General features: G+C 35.2%; 1 protein-coding gene across 1 annotated transcript in view; it reads right to left on the bottom strand.

Annotated features, from left to right (window-relative positions):
- LOC132546388 (protein unc-80-like) overlaps positions 1–20,435 on the bottom strand; it is a 49,255-nt gene that overhangs the window by 21,993 nt on the left and 6,827 nt on the right. The window contains exons 9-32 of the mRNA XM_060210103.1: positions 18,829–18,961; positions 18,133–18,289; positions 17,560–17,793; positions 15,344–15,528; positions 14,904–15,119; positions 14,636–14,771; positions 14,232–14,480; positions 13,810–13,965; positions 13,539–13,655; positions 13,190–13,380; positions 12,619–12,831; positions 11,547–11,726; positions 11,279–11,417; positions 10,294–10,402; positions 9,225–9,297; positions 8,564–8,698; positions 7,857–8,043; positions 5,610–5,741; positions 3,364–3,498; positions 2,670–2,770; positions 1,994–2,080; positions 1,774–1,857; positions 1,281–1,349; positions 294–392 (exon numbers count right to left, since the gene is read on the bottom strand). Coding sequence (XP_060066086.1) covers positions 294–392; positions 1,281–1,349; positions 1,774–1,857; positions 1,994–2,080; positions 2,670–2,770; positions 3,364–3,498; positions 5,610–5,741; positions 7,857–8,043; positions 8,564–8,698; positions 9,225–9,297; positions 10,294–10,402; positions 11,279–11,417; positions 11,547–11,726; positions 12,619–12,831; positions 13,190–13,380; positions 13,539–13,655; positions 13,810–13,965; positions 14,232–14,480; positions 14,636–14,771; positions 14,904–15,119; positions 15,344–15,528; positions 17,560–17,793; positions 18,133–18,289; positions 18,829–18,961 — 3,517 coding nt within the window. The remainder of the gene's footprint in view (positions 1–293; positions 393–1,280; positions 1,350–1,773; positions 1,858–1,993; positions 2,081–2,669; positions 2,771–3,363; positions 3,499–5,609; positions 5,742–7,856; positions 8,044–8,563; positions 8,699–9,224; positions 9,298–10,293; positions 10,403–11,278; positions 11,418–11,546; positions 11,727–12,618; positions 12,832–13,189; positions 13,381–13,538; positions 13,656–13,809; positions 13,966–14,231; positions 14,481–14,635; positions 14,772–14,903; positions 15,120–15,343; positions 15,529–17,559; positions 17,794–18,132; positions 18,290–18,828; positions 18,962–20,435) is intronic.

Consider the following 20,435-nt stretch of genomic DNA (forward strand, 5'->3'; position numbering starts at 1 on the left):
TGTTTTATCAGTGAAGAACACTTTTTTTCACTTGTGATTCTTTAAAAACAGACTTGGTTAATACTTCTGCAACATTAAGCAATGTCAGAAAATGAAGTAAAACATGTCACCATGTGGTATATCTAACCTTTCAAATAATTTTTTTTATTTCTAGAAATTATTCCTACCATTTCTAAACTGTATGTTTGGTGGGTTTTATAAATCAACATCATGTCTTTATTGTTCTCAGACACACCAAAGTATGCAACTATCTTAAAATGTCTACTCATGATAATGAATGCCACACGACTTACTTCATGTATGGGTAGCTGAGATGGTATACCAGTTTGATCAGTGCCATGAATTATGATCTTCTTGGCACTGGGCACATTGGCTGATATCATGATGTATGGCTGCAATAGAAACAAATTCAGCATTATCTGTAGTTTCCTGTCTCCTCTTAGAGCTGGTCAAACAGAATATGTATTATACACACAAATAGCCTTATCATTAGAGAAAACCTTTTTCTGGACAATTTCTATGGTAAGTTGTTTTACTCTCTGTACAAGAATAAGAATTCAATTAAATCTTTGGTCATCTTGTTAAAACATCAATTTGTGAAACTGAAACACCAGTTTGATGTTTTTTAGGTTAATCCTTCCATGCCAGGTATCACAGTTTTTATCACTGTATTTGGTAATAATTGTTCTAAATAGATAAACACCAACATATCATCAATGTATTATATATTGAAATAAAACCTGTCAGTGATAAATGGTGCTATGAAGACTTTGGTTGTGGTAATGTTAATGACTGATCCATGATTTCAAACAATTTCATAAAGTACATACAGGTTATCATACTGAAGGTGTATTTATGATTACCAAGGCTAATATCCATTCTGTAAGATCATTCAAAAATAAATACTTTTAGGGAATTCTCTTTAATGTACAATGTCAAATTACTTCCCACCAATATTATCCAAAACCTGATGCAAAAGGAAAGGATACATCTAATCTATAGTAGTTAACAAGTTATGGAAGACATTTTTACCCATGAAAGACACTGACAACCTGTAAAACATTAAACAAATCTTTTGATATGGGGATATCAACAAGAGGAAGAAGAATTTTTACGTGGCAAATAAGAGACTGTTCACGAGTTTGTCAACACAATAACACTTCCTAAGTTTATCTTGTTGGTACCTCAATGTTTGGCATAGGTGATCAGACACTATTGATTTGTGTGGTGTGACATCATTATTGATCAGGAAACTACAGTCACTTAATGTGGACACTTACATCACACTGTTCCTTCTTTAGAGTCTGCTTCAGATCCTTGAAATATAGATCATCTACACTAGGGATCACCTACAACAAAGACAAGTTTTACTTCTCTTGACATCAACATTGTGAAAATGACACACAGTATCTCATCAGCTATGAACATGACTTTTCTTAAAGCATTCCACCTTTCAAAGAAATTACTTTCATTGTCAGAAATGTCAATATACTTTTGTAGCATATTTGGTAAGCATATAGGCATGGAAATTATATGCACACCTCATAACTTTCATTGATTTTGATAGGAACAAAGTCCAGTGATTACAACATATTCCCTGACATCAATACTGCTTGCACATAAGTGTACTGGTTCAGTTATGTCATTTTGTCTCTTTAAATTTTACTCAAAACCAAGATTTCAGAATTTGATGAGCCTAAGTCTAAGTAGCTAGAAGTCTAAAATGTAGAATGGAATTGATTTTCATTATCAGACACAGTTAACAATCCTTACCTGCCAGATGAGACCTAAGGCCCCAGCAATGGCTTCCTGACTACCAGAACAGGGACTCCGAACATAAAACATGACATAGCCAGTCTGTAACAGAAATGTGGCATTGTTTTATATCAACTTTTACATGAGCATCAAGAAACACTGTTATATAATGTAATAGGTAAAATATCTAGGAAATAATTTACCTTTATGAAATGATTATTGAGCTAGTTGTACTAACCAAATAGTTGTAGAGTGAGTGAGCCATCTGGGCGGGCAGATCCTGAAAGTACAGCACCATCCTCCTTAACAAGTACAGCAGTTCCTCCTACAACACAGAAAATATAAAATTTTAGGATTTAAAAACACAATTATGTCTAATTTCCCCCAATTTCTGCTTCCTTAAAAATATATAAATAACAATATTTACACTTAACCGTTACTAAGCACACTATTCATCTGTATTAATCAATTGGGGATTACATGGATGATACATTGTACAAATTATTATGCCAGTCCACTAAATTCTAGGCTAAGAAGTAAAAACAAGAGAGCTAATATTCTGACACCAAAGACGTAAGACAGATCACAACAATTTTTACTTAATCACATAACACCCTATCTAAGGCCATAACTAGCTGGGTTATGGATGTTTTCCCCATCTCCATTCCAACCTAACAAGTATGATAGCTGATCCTATCATGACCTTTCCAACATCCAAAACATTTGTTTCCCTTAGTGGCTGATGCTGATCTTTAAACTTAATAACAATGTAAAATCGAGGTTCTTTTTCATTTTTTCCTCTGTCTGACAGGTTTCATAAATATATTCTTTGCAAACAGATACCTAGACACTTAGTCTCATTAAGGACATTTGGATACACAACTTTTGATATCTGAGGGTGTCTTGTGGCTGACCTGTTTGTCCTTGTGAGTAAGTTTCTCCAGGAAGTGTCGGAGAAAGAGAATGGGGTCTTCCACAATACACGTCCAGATGACCTTCTCGGCAACTTCTGCCACTGTAATACAAAACAAATGGTAAGATGTAACACGATAAGGTTGTCCAGCTATCCAATCTCCACCAAGTCTGATATCTCTGACAACCACTAATTAAGATGTCCAGCTACTCCATCCTCATGAAGTCTGATATCTCTCTATCTGACAACCACTAATTAAGATGTCCAGCTACTCCATCCTCATGAAGTCTGATATCTCTCTATCTGACAACCACTAATTAAGATGTCCAGCTACTCCATCCTCATGAAGTCTGATATCTCTCTATCTGACAACCACTAATTCAGATGTCCAGCTACTCCATCCTCATGAAGTCTGATATCTCTCTATCTGATAACCACCATTCAATTTGTCCAACTATCCAATCCCTACTAGGTCTAATATGTCTCTATCTGGCACCACCAGTCTAGTTGTCCCACTATGACATCATCATTAATTGTAAGACAGGTGTCTTTCTACATTGCCAAAACTTTTTTTTTTCAAAAATGTTTACATGTTAAAAAGAGAAGTTTCAATATAAGTCAATTTGAGACAGGGCCAAATCTAACAGAATAAAAGAGAAACCATTTTATCTATCAGATAGAAACTCCAATCATACCTGATATGCCATCTGCATTAACATCCTGGTCATCCAACAGATGCAATATGGGTAATGCTGTTGCACAAATGCATGATGGGAAGAATGTCTGAGCCAGCTGCATATGATGTGTGTGTTCTGTGCGATCCTCTTCACCTGATGTAAAACATGCCATTGATGTCAACATCTACCTCTTTGAATATTGTTTCTGTGTGTTTTATATAAATCCTTCACATTGTACAGAAACATATCAGATGATCTTGGTTGGAAAGCATTAAGTGTTGTGTCTGTCAAAGCACTTACTGTGTAGAAAATATTTCTAATATGTATTATATAATCCATCATATCATGGCAATTTTCTTCAGGCTGGTTTTTAAAGTCAAATCAGATAGGAATTTGTGTGATATTTATGTGACCACTCTCATGTCACCTCCGTCAAATTAATATGTGACCAATGCATGTGTATTGCCAATGAATCATCATATATCATTACAAAGGGCTTGTTGAATCTGTGCTATACAAAATTCTACTATCATAGGTTTCATCATATTGGTAATGTAATGGCTTGTCAATAATGACTGACCATTATTCATGTTCATTTTGTCACATAAGTGTCCTTCAAATATCCCAAAAATGTGAAAAGAATAAAGATGTGTGTGAATGAACTGTGGATAGCTTGTCTTGGACCAAGTCAAATGAGTTTACACCACGACTTACTGTTTGTACAGATATCAATGTTACACTTTTAGTACAGGACTACTGACATGTAGTTAAGCAAAGATTACTTCTACTGTTGATGACTTAGTCGATGAAAATGTGGCATTGTATGACGTGTGCAAGGGAATCAGTATGTATGTTATATGGTCCTATTACCATATAAACATTTCAGAAGTTATAAAAGCACAATCTGCATCATGTAGAAAAAACAATATGTTTAACATATGCTTTTAGCGACAAATACATTTTGTTACATCAAGAACTTTTTTACTCCACAAAAAACATGCACATGTGTTGATTAATTCAAAATCACATATATCATATTTCATAAAGACAGAATTGTGTTAATATTGTAGCATTGCGTTAATAATACATTAAATGCAGTGTTATTTTATAGTATTATTAATTTGCTGTGCACATATTAATAAGAATTTTAAAAAGACTGTGAATTTTTTAGTGAAGCAATAATATCTTCTGCTCAACAATATTGGAATATACAAATTTGTAGTACAGTGTGTTTCAACCTCCCCACCCACTCTCCTCCGAAAGGATACATATAATAATACAAATAAAATGTTACACAGTGTGAAACTACAGCTGCAAACAGTATATGGAGTGCAGACATACATAGTAAGTATGTTTTATGCATACTTCAAATCACACCATGGGAAATATTACAACCTAACAATATATATAGATATTAGGAATAATTACAAGCCATTTCATATACTTATATATAGAGATGATATTTGTGTATATATCACAGTATGAGGCAAAGTACCACAGGGAGTTATTCACTTGACAGGTATAGTGTAATTATTAGTGCATATTGGGTACACAGAACTGGGCAAAAAGGACGGGGGCTGTGCAGCGAAGCTTTCATTTCTGGTGGATCAAAGATGTTGGGGTTGGGTACATTTTCCCTAATATAAACATCACTGGAAAATGAGTCTGCAGTGGAATCAGCAGTAAATCTGCTTACTACATGGTTTGTAGCAACAACATTTCTGCAGCTATTATAGTGTAATCAAATTACCTGTTATCATTTTAACAAATTCATCAAAATTCTTTACTGTTTTGTTGTAGCGATTAATATCATTAATATCAGAAGGTAGAAATAGTAACTTGCAAAGTGGAAAGCTTAAGTTTAATGGCAGATTTTTTTTTTTCAAGTTTTAGTGTAGTAATCACTACACTATCCAAGAAAAATCTAAGCACATATAGAAAGTAGATAAAATTAAAGATGGAATACTTCAAAGGCACTGCTAAAAATTCTGTGATTTCTGCAATGGTTTGTGAATCAATGATATACAATATGTATATTGTATCATAACAAAAAAATATATATCATTTCGCTATGAATCTGAAGAAAATTTTCTATACCTGCTAGCAAAAATCTGGCCCAGTGCACACTGCCATTTCTCCAGGATGTCGACTGATTTGTACTTTCTTCAAATAAAAAGATGTAAATCTACAACTGGTAGTGCTCTCCATTGGATGCTAGCACTTTGCCAATTAATGTTCAGACTAAATAAAACATGTGTTTGTACCTTCAAGTAAAAATCTGGCCCAATGCACACTACCATTTCTCCAGGACAAGCTACGACTTTGGACGTTAGCACGATTGACGGGAGCAAGGGAAACACGTCGTGCAGCCAAGTTAAGCTCCTCAGGTATGATAGCTATAGTTAGGACAAAATCAGAAGCAGGTGCATTACATGTGGAGTGGACGCAGGAAGGTTAGGGTGCCTTACAGAGATCATCAAGGAAAACCCTGATTTATCATTTCAAAAATGAACATTAAGTGATCTGAGATACTGGCACATCAAATGGGTTAAAATCCATTTTATTTAATGCAAGAGTATCAAAACTGTTCAGATTGACACCCTGTTTACTTCTGCGATGTGTCAGACATGTTCATATCAATGAATGTGTGATTTTAAAGATAAAAAGATAATCCAAACATTTCGATAATTTTTTTTGAAAATTGTTTGTCAGAATTTTAGCTGAAGATGATCTCTGTTATTCAGGCTGGTAACACTTGATAAGTAAACATCATATTCAGGTTAGAACAAAACTTCGGGAGAATTGGACATGGGGGTAACCCTTCCACCCTATCTAACAATCTATATCATCATGTGATGATGGGTGGAATGGTTTCTGGGATTCAGGATGAACACATATTCGTCACAAACATAGCATGAACTAGACATGATATGCATATTAAAACTCAGCTTAGTAGGCTTAGAAACACTGGACATAAAGGCATAAAAACAAGTGATTCTTGGACAAAAGGGGAACACAAAAAAATATTACAAAATTCTCAAAACTCTTCATATGATAAGATACTTGCCCCAGTTTCATTCCATCCCTAACACAAACATCTTATTAATATTGAAATATTAAAGCTTTACTTGAAGTAAAAAAAAATTACCTTTTCTTAATTTTTGATTAACTCCCTAACTCTGTGTACTTTAAAAATAATTTGTAACTAAAATATGGTACTGTTTTCTTGAGTTTATTTAAAATTACATGAATATTTCAGCAAAATCTATGGAACTAAAATAATATAAGAAAAATATCCCTTTTTCTCATTTTATATAATATTTATCCCTGAATCAATATCTGAAACTTTACACAAAAAGACCATGTTTAATCAAATTTGTTCAAGATGAAAGATTCATACATATGTACCTGTAAGCATGCTGAACTATTTTCTTTGTTTCAAATTTTTGAGAAAACTTGGTTGAAAGTCTGAACCAGAATCCAGTAAGTATATCAATTGTATAGCACACACCTCATGTCCAATTCTCCTAAGTAATCAACAAATCATAAAATACTCAGTATGATGTAAAAATATCGCACAATACTTTCTTTAGTAACATCTTAATCATTACTAATTAGTATAATTAAAATGATAGAAAATTAAACAAATGATATGTATCTCATGCTTTAGTTGCCAAGTGACGATAACTTGCTGACATCTTGATCGTAAATCCTGACATACTTTATCTTCCTGCATTGTGATTCTTGGATAAGATGCTCCCTAGGTGAAAACATACTTTACAGTATCTCTTCAAAAAATCTAATGATAAAATCAAAGAACTGACATTTCGAATTTTAAGAATAAAATAAGTGGAATTCAAATGATGTTTTATTGATGAACAAACAGGTATTTTGCCTATCATTACATTTATACATTGTCAGGTAAGGGAAGGTAACTCCTGTCTGGGTACAATACTGAATTGGTTAATCACGACAACAGATAGCAAACACAGTATTTTAAACAGTATTAATGGAGAAAGCAACATGGGGTGGTATTACAGAAGGATGGGTGTCACAAACATTCTAACAACTTTCAGTAGTACAAACAGTCTACGCTTCCACGCCAGATTGATTTTTCATTAAATTTACAAGAAACATGGTTAATTTTCATGCTATGTCTTGTTAATAGAGGGTATAGATTAAGATCGATTTAGCAATAATTTTAATCAGTGGTGACAGATAATTAAAACACTTCCCAAAAGTTTAATAATTATGAAAAAATCATAAATTATAACCATTATTGTTACGAAATATTTAGATAATATTCATACTGTATCAATAACAAACAAAGACTAATAATAGAAAAATTGGTATAATATTTTAATCTCTGAATGAAGCATATGTCAGCCTTGATTATGACTATAGTATCCAATAAACACTGAAATATCACAATACAGTTTGTTGTGTTAGTATAGTATAATGCATTGCAGTTAAAGGAAGAAAGATTGTTAGTCCAATGAATACTCTTATACCTTCCTCATGTTCCTCCCCAGCATGGTGAAGAGCTGGTTCATAGGCTGCAAGTTGGGTAATCGACACAGTTGTCATTGGAAAATTTTCACGTCCAACACGTTTTCTCTCCTCCTCAGCCTGGAGAGCTTTCCGAATCATCTCCTGTTGTTCCTTTCTACGTGTGGTGGTTGCAGTAACTAAGGATTTCTGCGAGAGTATCACAGAGAAATTCATCAAGTGAAAAAATACTTGGTAAAAGGATTTTGCAGCATTTCTTACATATGTTAACTTTTTCTTAATACTAAACAGAGTTCAGTTTCAATACAAAATTTTTTCTAGCTTCATTTAGGCTATCAGGAATTTGAATAAAATATTAAACTTGATTTTCAATTTTTTTAAAATTTTGTTCATATCTCAAAAGTTGTATATATATACCATTCATTTATAGCTAATACATGTACCTGTATTTAGCTATCATATACCAAGTACAGCTACTGCAGGTCTGTGACTACTTTTCTATAACTACCAACTGTTTATACCTACCACCAGGCTATACCTTTCAAGAGTCTGATTCTATAGTTTCTGAATTGTTTTTATTCCTTATATTTGACAATTCATGCTGCCTTTGTTTTGTTCCGATGATCAGTCACCAATTATAAACAAAAAATTTCAGAAATTGTTGACTACAAGCAACGATGACACCTACTTCTAAGGTAAATAGACTTACAGTGCCTTCCTGGTTGACAGTCACTTCCTCTATCTTGGCTTTGAAGTGAGGTGTCCAGGGTGGGTCTACCACCAGCTGATTGGGCAGACCAATGGTCGGAGAAGGAAGTGTAAAATCTATGTTGGGTGGTGGCAGCTTAAAACACAAGCATAAAATTATGTGGTATATTAACAGAATAATCTAATAAAAACAACAATAAGAAAATAAGATAACACCTTCACACTTATATCTAAATGCTAAATATGTAATGTACAATCCACTTTTTGTCAAAACTTCTTTCTCATTACATATTTTAATGTATGATTGCTATTATAAGATCAAATAATCTTTACATACAAAATGTAATAATTGCACATGGAGGTACAATGCTCAATTAGCCATCATTAACTAAAAGTATTGATCTCCCAATGAGGTAACCTTTCCCATTCCAATATATGGAGGCTGGGAGAGGTATACTTTCAAATAGCATGTACAACATTAAGAGTCCCCAAGTTATCAATAAGCAGTTCTTATTCAGCTATCTGTTAAGAGTCTTATTTGATATCCCAGTAACTCTTTTCCAGAAGTTTACATCTTCATACTAACCCAAGTTCTAAAACGATAGAAATTATGTTGAACGTTAAAGAAAAACTCATCAAAAGAAAATGGTATTCACATTTACCTTAAAGAACATGTTTCCACCATCTTCCATTCTTGGCCAAACTTGATGTCTAAATTTCCAAAGAACTCCAAATCTGAAAAAAGATATATACAATACTTTGATGTGTGCACAAATTTTGAAAAACTGTCTTCTCAATACATCATTACAAGTTTAGTTAACAGACTATCAGCATTAAATGATTTATACATTGCTTGGAGGCCGACAAAAGTGTGTATAGCATTAAGTACTTGGCATGAGTACTCTCTTAAGTCTTGCCAGCAGACAGTTTGAGCAGTCTGAACTGAGGGTACCTTCAGGAGTCTTGCCTGCAGACAGCTCCAGCAGTCTGAACTGAGGGTACCTTCAGGTGTCTAGACTGAGAACTGTGTCAGCAGTCTGAGCTGAAGGTGTCCACTGTAGTCTGGACTGAGAACTTTGTCAACAATCTGAGTAGAGGGTACTCTCAGAAGTCTGGACTGAGAACATTGTCAACAGTCTGAGTAGAGGGTACTCTCAGAAGTCTGGGCAGAGAACTTTGTCAACAGTCTGAGTAGAGGGTACTCTCAGAAGTCTGGACCTTTGTCAACAGTCTGAGAACTTTGCCAACAATCTGAGTAGAGGGTACTCTCAGAAGTCTGGGCAGAGAACTTTGTCAACAGTCTGAGTAGAGGGTACTCTCAGAAGTCTGGACTGAGAACATTGTCAACAGTCTGAGTAGAGGGTACTCTCAGAAGTCTGGACTGAGAACTTTGTCAACAATCTGAGTAGAGGGTACTCTCAGAAGTCTGGACTGAGAACTTTGTCAACAATCTGAAAAGAGGGTAGTCTCAGAAGTCTGGGCTGAGAACTTTGTCAACAATCTGAGTAGAGGGTACTCTCAGAAGTCTGGGCTGAGAACTTTGTCAACAATCTGAGTAGAGGGTACTCTCAGAAGTCTGGACTGAGAACTTTGTCAACAATCTGAAAAGAGAGTACTCTCAGAAGTCTGGACTGAGAACTTTGTCAACAATCTGAGTAGAGGGTACTCTCAGAAGTCTGGGCTGAGAACTTTGTTAACAGTCTTAGCTGATGAATTTGAATGAGTACTTACCTGAGAACAGCATTGATCCTCTGACATGTTTCTTCATGCTGCAGTTCCTTAGTGATCAAAGCATGTGCCTTCTCTGGGGTTTTCACTGATGACAACAGGAACACAGATGCTACAAAAGAAGAACAATACCTGTACAGCACTGGAAATAATGACACCATAACACAATTATTGTTTGTCTGTATGTTTGATAGGTGTTTAACCCCGTCAACAGCCAAGGTCATTATGAGGTGGGGGTCACCTTGCAGTAGATGGTATCTTCTTGGCTAACAACTTACAGGAGGTCTGTTACATGTGATCCAGAAGATCAGAGTAAAGTGTCCTGCACAAATACACAACCATGCCAAACAAATCTAATGTCAACAACATGGTAATGTCAACAACATGGTAATGTAAACGGTAATGTCAACAACACGGTAATGTCAACAACACAGTAATGTCAACAACATGGTAATGTCAACAACATGGTAATGTAAACGGTAATGTCAACAACACGGTAATGTCAACAACACAGTAATGTCAACAACATGGTAATGTCAACAACATGGTAATGTCAACAACACAGTAATGTCAACAACATGGTAATGTCATGGTAATGTCAACAACATGATAATGTCAACAACATAACAACATGGTAATGTCAACAACATGGTAATGTCAACAGTAATGTCAACAACATTGTAATGTCAACAACATGGTAATGTCAACAACACGGTAATGTCAACAACACAGTAATGTCAACAACATGGTAATGTCAACAACATAACAACATTGTAATATCAACAACATGGTAATGTCAACAACACGTTAATGTCAAGATTGACAATAAGAAGGAAAGAAGTCCTTAAAAACGAGAGAAAGTTTAATGAAGTTCATTTGCTTTCATATAAAGGATGTAACAAGTACAAATCTTTAACCCTTCCCACATGTCCTCTCAAAATTTCTTATAGACACCAATGACACAGTGGTGATGATAAGCAGGGGTTACCTGCAGCAGCAGCCAGTTCCTGGTCTGTCTCCAGCATCAGCTCCCAGGCCACAGGAAGGATGTCTATCAAATTGTCCTCCGTCAAAATAGGAGCTGCCTTGGCCAGAATTCCCATAGGGCATTGTGTCAACTTCTGGACCTGGTCAAAAAGTGAAAATACACGTTTATAAAAATATATGTTAATACTGTTTAACTTGACTTCATTATGTTTTTCCCTTTCATTAATCACATACATTGTTATCTTTGGTGGTTTTCTGTTGAGACTAACCTGAGAAGTGATGTACTTCATGATAGCAGTGTCCTCCTTTACTTCCTTTGGTTTTTCTTCCTTCTTCACTGTGGTAGAGTTCATCTTCAGTTTGCTCATAGACACATCAGTTTTGATTTTTTCCAAGAGTGGTGTACTCTCCCGACGTTTTGTTGGAGAGCTTTGCTGGAAAATGGACTCCTGAAATAAAACAAAATGTACACAACCAAGTTCAACGAATGTAAGTAAATACAAATTCTATCTAACATTCATGCACTTGACTATTTTCATAACTTCAAATGATATGAAAACAAAGTGAGTAGAGGCTCACATAGATGTATTCCTCAGCCCCTCATCTTTCTCTTCTGATCTGAATCTATTGTGGGATTAAGGGGTTCGTGAGATATCTTGTACTTAACCTTTTTATTTTAAAACTGGCCAAGGGCAGTTGATCTTTGACTGAGGACTGCCAAAATCCAATCAGGTGTAGATCTTGGTGGGCTGATAATATGGTGTGAATAACTAAATCTGTCCATGGACTCATAAACGCAAGCTTTTTTTTTTTTTTTTTACAAAAAGTGGTCACTACAATTTAATCAGGAAATTTCTTGTACATAAGTTTATCACAGATAGACACACATACACAAATGGAAGCATGAATGCACAAATGCACACACAGACAATTATTGCTACCATACTACTACTATTCCCCTCTTACCTAAGAAGGGGTAATAACTACTGCCAAGTCCCTAACATTTTAATTGCAAGAAAACATCCTAATAAACTCTCTATAATTTACAAAACACTGAAATATATAAACAGTTACCCACTCAAACTTCAATGTAATGTCCCTCTTTCAGTTGCCCCTGTCTTAACTACCACCTAATATCAATGTAAACATTTACCTTGTTTTTTAAGTCTCTATATATTACCAATTTCCTTTTGCTTGCTTGGCAGATGATGCCAAGATATCCTAATTTATTCTACAGTAAAACATAATAAAACATCTGCTGAAATCTCTTCCTTATTTCATTCCTAACTATTAAACTCTAAGCTCTGGTTTACATGATGTTTCAGTTTACAGACTACTCACTCTTCGCTTGAGCCTCTCCTTCAAAAAGTCTGTATGAAGACCTTGTTTACTTTTGTCAAGAGTTTCCGGGTCATGCTCTGTAGATAGGTAGACTTTTCGCATTGCAGTCACAAGACGAGAACAGGAGCGTCGTTGTCGTTCATAGCAATTGGGATGACAGTAGTGTTGATGGGGGCAAATGAAGTTTGACAAATTTGCCAACTGTACCACTACCTGTAAACAAAACACAAATCAATCTGTCATTACATGCAGACATTTCAATCAAGAAATTGAAACATATACCAGGTATATGTAAAAGTATTGAATCAGTGTGGTTTATTTATAGTGTTTAGTACTGTCTCTGCCATTCATTTGATAGAACATGATTCTTGGAATTGTTTGGCAATTTTGTATACAACAATTGTGTGATCCATAACTAGCCCAAGTATGAGTTGTTCAAATCTCCAGAATCAAAACTTTCATTGGAACAAAATGGATGTAGACAATATGATTAATGTATCAAGACACTACTAGGTAAGTGTTATTCCTATAACAAGGTGCCTTTTTTCCATAAATCCTATTGTAATTATACCTTTATCCAAGGCATATTCTGACAGAGACTGTAGTCATCTGTCTCCTGGTATTCCGCTCCACTTTCTGCTTCATCACTCAGAACAGATTCCATGTCATCCACTCCGTCCTCTTCTTGGAATCGTTCACCTCCAGATTGTAGGGACTGGCTGCTGACCTTTCTTCCTTTCACACTGCCAATACGTTTTAAACCTAGAAAAGAAAATTATCCTTATTTCTTTTGTCACCAGTGTCATGAAATAATCGATACTTGTGTGACTAAATAAAATTGGTATTAAAATAATCGCAACACCAAATATTTATTCCCAGAATTTTTTAAAAACAGCTTGTAGATGATTCTAGGTACTTACTTCCTTCTGTTTGTCTCATCAGTCGGAAGCTTCGGTTATGACGAAAACTGGTGTTATGTGTAGAACCTCGTCTATTGTACCTCAACAACTTTTGTCTCCCCTGAGCAAGTCTTCGACCTACAGTAAACAGCATCAAGACACTTTTTCAAAATCAAATATCAGTAATGCCAAATTGGAAACAACATGAAATGGCCATTCATAGAGAGTTTTTGGAACTAGAAAAAATATTGATGTTCAAATGGATTTACAAGCCAAGAAAAAATCTGCTTACCCTTGCGTTCGTCCGCTGGTATGTGGGGTGACATGGTTGGGTCCAGTACAGATATTGATGTTGTACTACTGTGCAAGGAGTCTGATCGATCAGCATGGCCGAGGACAGCAAAACTTATCTTCCTTTCTCCAACCCCTGGACTCCCTACAGCAACACCTAAAAATCAAATAAATGATAAACTATAGAGATTGATCCTTAATCAAAATGTTTTCTTGGAAACTATGTTACACTAACAAACCAGATATAAAATTGTTTGAATTGAACAATTTACAAAATACTGGGATGACAAGCTACACTCTCACATGAGTTGAAATGCAGAACAAAATCTACAGGGACTTATTCAAAAAGATGCTTCTTTTCAAAAGTTTAAATATTGTGAATAATTGTGTAGAAAACACTGTAGTCCACACAGATCTGTTTACCAGATGAAGAATGTGGAATATCAGCCATGTTGGACTCAGAACTTGGGGAATGCCCTGGACTGCTGACTATGCTGCTCCATCTCCGTGTTGTCAGATTACGTTCCCAGCATCCTCCTTCTCTTCTAGGACTCCTATTCTTTGGTAAATCTCGGAAAGTTTCACGAAGAAATGTCGTTATTTCTTGAAGTACCAAACAGGCTATCATTTTGAGAGCATATGGACAGCTACTGCCAGACTCATTCACTGTTGCTGTAAAGGAGAAATATTGAATGTTATCATCTGAAATCTCATATCAAAGCAGGTCTACATACCGTCCCTACAGTTACATAAGCTACTTCTCAGTCAGGGTTTTTCATTAAAGCAAAAATAGAATTACAAACAGTTTGGAAACCAATGTTCTCTACCTTCATCTAAAAAGTCCTCCTCATCATCCATGGTTCTGAGTTCCCGCTTCCTTGCCTCTGATCTCACATCTCCAATGACATCAAGCTTACTTGCATATTCTTTAGCCAGGATGTACTGCAGCATGGTACCAAGATTCTAAAACAGATAACAGAAATAAAGTGTCTGTATCTTCAGTCATCCACCTGAAAGTTCCTTAGCTAAAATCATTGTAAAAAACACAGTATTAAAATGGGTGCTACCTGTATATCTGTGAAGTTGATAACTTACTTCTGCCCATGCATAGAACATACGTCCAGCTGCTTTCTGTAAAGTCAATGTTCGTCGGTAGCCAGAGGGCTGGCCTCTGTTTTGTAAAGCAGAAGCTGAGTGACGAAAGCTTGGAAGATTCAGATGCATCCAGTTTGGCCAGTCACCATGGTTGCAGCGATGGATAAAGTGAGCACATTCTAACAACAAGGATGCTCTGGCAATCACAGGGGCCTCCTAAAACATCACAGGACAGAGAGAAATATACTAGGAACTTTCTTGTTATCACAGAAGGACATGTACTTGAGCTTAGGAACTGATCTGGATAAATATTATCTCAGCATGAATACACCTTGCTGATTACTGTTGTTTTATATCTTCAACACTCATATCTATATTATATACTGGACTTACACTTCACACAATTTGGTTAAACCCTTGTTAACTGAATGTTTACTGACCAGTTCAAGCATGGCAGAGACCAGCGTTGGGTCTGGTATGGAACCTGGATGACAGCACTCCAACAAGAATGAGAACCTTAGCATTCCTGATTTCACCAGGAAACGATCAACCAGCTTTTTCTCCTTGGTCAGTATGGACTCAGATTCTGCATCATCTGCTGCCGTTGATTGATTGGACTTCCAGTCTAGGATAGAGGGAGACAAAGAAAATTTAGATCACAAATTCATAATCGACTGTCTACCACTATTCCACTAAATATTAAAAAAAGACCCTCAAATGTGTTATACTGAAATCTAAACCTTTTCTTCTTGCATTTTTTGTATACTTTTCATAATTTCACCACATTATGATTCGTCAAAAGTAATCTGTAAGTATGGTAGTAAATGTACAAACTGTTAAATTCACCAAGGTATTTTTGAAGCATTAAAGCAAAAATACAAAAAAAAAGACAATATCACCAACCGTACGATCATACAGATGAACATACATATCAGGAAAATTGTGGCAAATGTAATCATACATTTAAAAAGAGCACATTAACTCCTTCTGTACTTGTGATGTCAGAGAAAAGTACTTGCATGTGCATGATCTTTTGATTGTCTTGAGATGACCCAATTGTTGACAGTAGCCATTGTGAAATTTCAATTAAGTACAGAAAGGATTCATCAATTCCATGATAAAGGCAATTAGAGAGCTTCATAAGAAATCACATTGACATTGAACAAATGCTCAACATGGATTTGTGATAATCAAAGTCCAATACAAACACACTGTCTATGGGGAAACTTTGCTTCAGTTTTAAACTTTTGTTTGATTCCCCTCTTTGCCAATATGGCAAAAATAAAGGTTTTCGCAAAATTTTCATGTTAACACAAATGCATCTCTGTGTAATGAAATCTGTTTAATGTTCAGGTGAAAAAAACCTTTAGTATTTCCCCATACACAGTATCTAGTACATGTACACAGAATACTAAATTCATACATGTACATGCCAATGCCAAACAGACATCTGCTGCAGTCTGCGACTTGAGAAACAGTTGTCATTGTTATATATATATATAAAGACATCTGCAGCAGTCTAGGACTTGACAAATGTCCCCTGTTATACAAACACATCTGTAGCAGTCTTACAATTGAGCCACAGATGTCATTTGTTATTATTATATATATAAAGACATCTGCAGCAGTCTTAGAATCGAGCAACAGATGTCATTTAGGTAGTTTGTAAATGCAATGCTAAATTAACTTTTCAAATAAATGACATTTTTGTGTTCAGCAAGGCTGTACAATTCCACTAGCCTGCCATTCAGGTCTAGCCAATTTTAGGTTATGACTATTGGTAATTTTGAACATTTTTTGGTAGTCTGTACATAGAGTTTAAGCTAGAAGGATTATTCAAACATGATAGAGTGCTAGATTTTCGAAAATGAAATTGTACATCTCTGCTGGTGATGAAAAAAGTAATACAGAACCTTCAGTCGCCAGGGGAATACCAGTCTCTTAATTAACACTAGGAATCACTAGCTTGAAACGCTTGAACAAATCTCGTCGGCATACAGAATGCAAATAACCTGAGCACACATATAGGCTTTTGATTATATATAGATACATATAAAAGCAAATCAAATGTTGCAAAGTTAAAACCTGTTATAGATTTTTATATATGGCAATTTAAATTTAAATATATCCATTTCTTTATGCCAAACAGGCCATACCACCACCTTCAACACTAGTCTTAATTTCCAAAAAGATAACAAGAGTATAACATCCAATAATGACATGCAATGACCTTTGGCATTTAACTTTAAAAATTACAATAAAACAATACCTGCTATTTCAGTAATATTTTTCTTTGTTTTTTGTTTTGTTTTTGTTTTAAATCAGTATTAAATTACAAACACACAATAAAGAAGACAGAAGTACCTGGTAAGCATCCTAGACAAGAGCATGCCAAGTTTAGAGTGTACTCTAGGAGAAGTTGTAAAACATGCCTTTCCTCCATGCTAAATGTATGACATAAATAACTTGGAATCAATAGATACAAATAGAATGAGTAACACATGTTTCAGACATAACACCACCTGAAGTTACACCTAAAAGACTGTAATATAGACTTAACACTCAGAACATCACATTAGAACTCTGATTGCTCAAGCCAATATCCTGTATATTTTCATGCATATGAAACTGGTACAACACAGTTACTCCTACGTACTATCCACACTGCCTCGTTTACTCATCCGTTTGCCAAGACTTTTCAAACCGCCTTCAATCCGTTTCCTGGCACTTAAGAATGTGACTGTAGCATGACTGGCAGTCTTGAAGGACATTTTCCCTTTACCAGCGACTCGGTTGAACTGTAACTCACTGCGACTTTCCCGGCGGTCAAGAGGTGGTGGGTCACTGAGGGCCTCCTCTTCATGGTCAGACTTGGTGGCTCGTCTCCAGCCTGTCAACATAGCAACACAAATGATCAATTCTGTAATAATACCAACATAAATGAGGAACTCTGTAAACATTGTAACAGAAATGATGAATTATGTTAAATCAGCAACACAAATGATGACTTTAATATAATGAAACATGTATATAACATTTGATAACTTGCTAAGGTTTTTAAAATGCAGTTCTATATAGGAATAATGACTGAAAGCTCCATCATGTGCATTTATATCTATAAAAAATAAATTCCTTTTTTTTGAAATCTCCTAAGAACCAGTATTTCATTATTGTGTCTCTAATTCTTTACCCTGTATTATACTGTGATTTATATAAGAATATTCCATACCAAGGTGGAATTTACTGAAGCGCCGTCTCCCGGTACTGTTGCTGGCTATGGAGTCATCCTCTGTAGAAGTTGGTGTTGGTGAGTTATGCTTAGCATTGTGGGTTTCATCCAGCAGTTCCGAGTCACTGGCTGCTGCATATTGTTGTAGAGCAAGGGACTGGAAACAGGCAATATGACAACATTGTTCTTAACGAACATTTCACAATCATAGAAGGAATTCCTTCCTGTTGTTATTCATACCATCATGTTTAAGCGGACGACATATCAGTAGTGAAAGGAGATGAAGTTATGAAACAATGCTCTATGAATGACAACTGACAATGCAGAAAAAGATTAGCAAGCTTGACCATTGATATCTGTGAAGTAAGATGGCCTACATAGCAACTCGGGCTATGAGCTATAAACCTATCAAGGTATTTCATCACAATCTAAAGAGACTGTGATATTTGGCAATATTAATAATTATGATCATTCACTAATGGAGTTATTTATTTAAATGATGATGAAGGTCAATGCTTTTCAAAACACTCTATCAATGTTTTTTTATTTTCCCTCTAATGTCCAATACTAAACTTACAAAAGGTTTATTATGTAAAAGATATTAAAAGAAATACAAAAGAAATTGTATGCATGTGATTTCCTGTTAATAAATGCAACAGCAAATTTTCATCTCATTTGTGTACTTACTGAAGTAACTTTTTTCAGCTTCTTCTTGAAAAGGGATTTGCGAGTTTTTCCATGATAGTTCCCAGACTCCTCAGATGCAGCTGATACAGAGCGCCGAGTCTCACGTTCATCACCACTCTCGGATGTCTGTGACGTAGTACGCCTGATCATAATTTTAACAAATTATTTATTAGCTTCTGCTTAATACATATTATATTCCTATATATCATGTTAACTATTCATAAAATCTCACTGTGATATAAGAAAAGAGGCACTGTTATGTAGTCTGTGCTCTGCCCAGAACTGTGCACACAACGAAGACCAATGATAACTGGTAACTTACATCCCATAAGTGATAGCTATATCGCCTTTTCAGGTACTTCAAATCAGTAAGTCATCCAAAATTACTTTTTTGATGATTATCAGAATAATTTAACCTTTGACCCCCCATGACCTTTAAGCTGACAATGCAAGATAAAAAGAACTAATTATGATATAAAAAAGAAAAGTTTCTGTTTCCCAATTGCTTTGGAGATGTCCTATATGATAATGATATCTTCCGGTAAGTTATCTAAGGAAGTGGCAGATATTTTAATCCAAGCTTTGCCTGGAAACGATTATAGATATCCCAAGGTATAAAAGGCTTACAACCTGTCAAACTAGTTATCATTTCAACATTGACCGCCCAAAGTGAAACTCACCTGTATATTATGTGATTACAGGTATGAATGATCCAAAAAGACTCACCTGAGGACCTTAAAGATGTGTGAAGCTGATCAGTACTTCTCAGTTATCCAAAGATATATTAAAAAATATAATAAAACTGAATACACAGCAAACTCCCTGCAATCCATCTCATATATCCCGAAACAGATGCACTAATTCTACATGACCAATTTTACTATGTCACTGAAGCACCTGAAAATGCTGTATAACATATGACTATTATATGTTTATGCTTTCCCAATCATTGTTGTGTAAATGCATGACCAGTAAAGCACTATCAAAGTGGTGAACTGTAATAGATTGTGTAAAATTTGATTGGTGAACTCTATTTCTGAAGGGAAATAACTGGAAATTGTAAAGCTTATTATGCAAGAATTTATGTCTGCACTCTGGAAAAACAAGGAAGGGTTTGCTGTAGTTATTCAATTGTAGATATTTTGTGTTTTTTCCTCCAAAACGCACAGCTCAAGGTGTGTAAATTGTAATGTAAATAAATGTGTATTTCTGTTATTTGCTTAAAGTTGCATCTGTTTACTACAGATGTGTTCAATGTCCATCTCCAGGTTCTTCAGTTGCTCAGAAGAGCAAAATGGAAACCAGTAAATGTTCTTATGCAATATACCTATTAGTGGGGTTGTGCCATCATCGAAATAGTTATAACCAATTTGATAGGTAACAGGCCTTTTATACCTTAGAATGCCGGTACATGTTTCCAAGGCTTGGATTAAAATGCCTCCTACTTCCATTGACACAATGACCAGAAGATATTGCTAAGGGAAGCATTTTAGAAAATATATATTTATCTATCTCAACATGGAAATTTTTTTAACTTGCATTGTCAGCCTTAAGAACATAAACCTCAGTCACAGATGACACGTCTAAAATAAAATGTTTTACATATCAAAAATCTG

This window comes from Ylistrum balloti, unplaced genomic scaffold (genome assembly GCF_031769215.1).
Source record: "Ylistrum balloti isolate Yb309-2 unplaced genomic scaffold, AGI_CSIRO_Ybal_v1 Utg369888, whole genome shotgun sequence".
Lineage (NCBI taxonomy): Eukaryota > Metazoa > Mollusca > Bivalvia > Pectinida > Pectinidae > Ylistrum > Ylistrum balloti.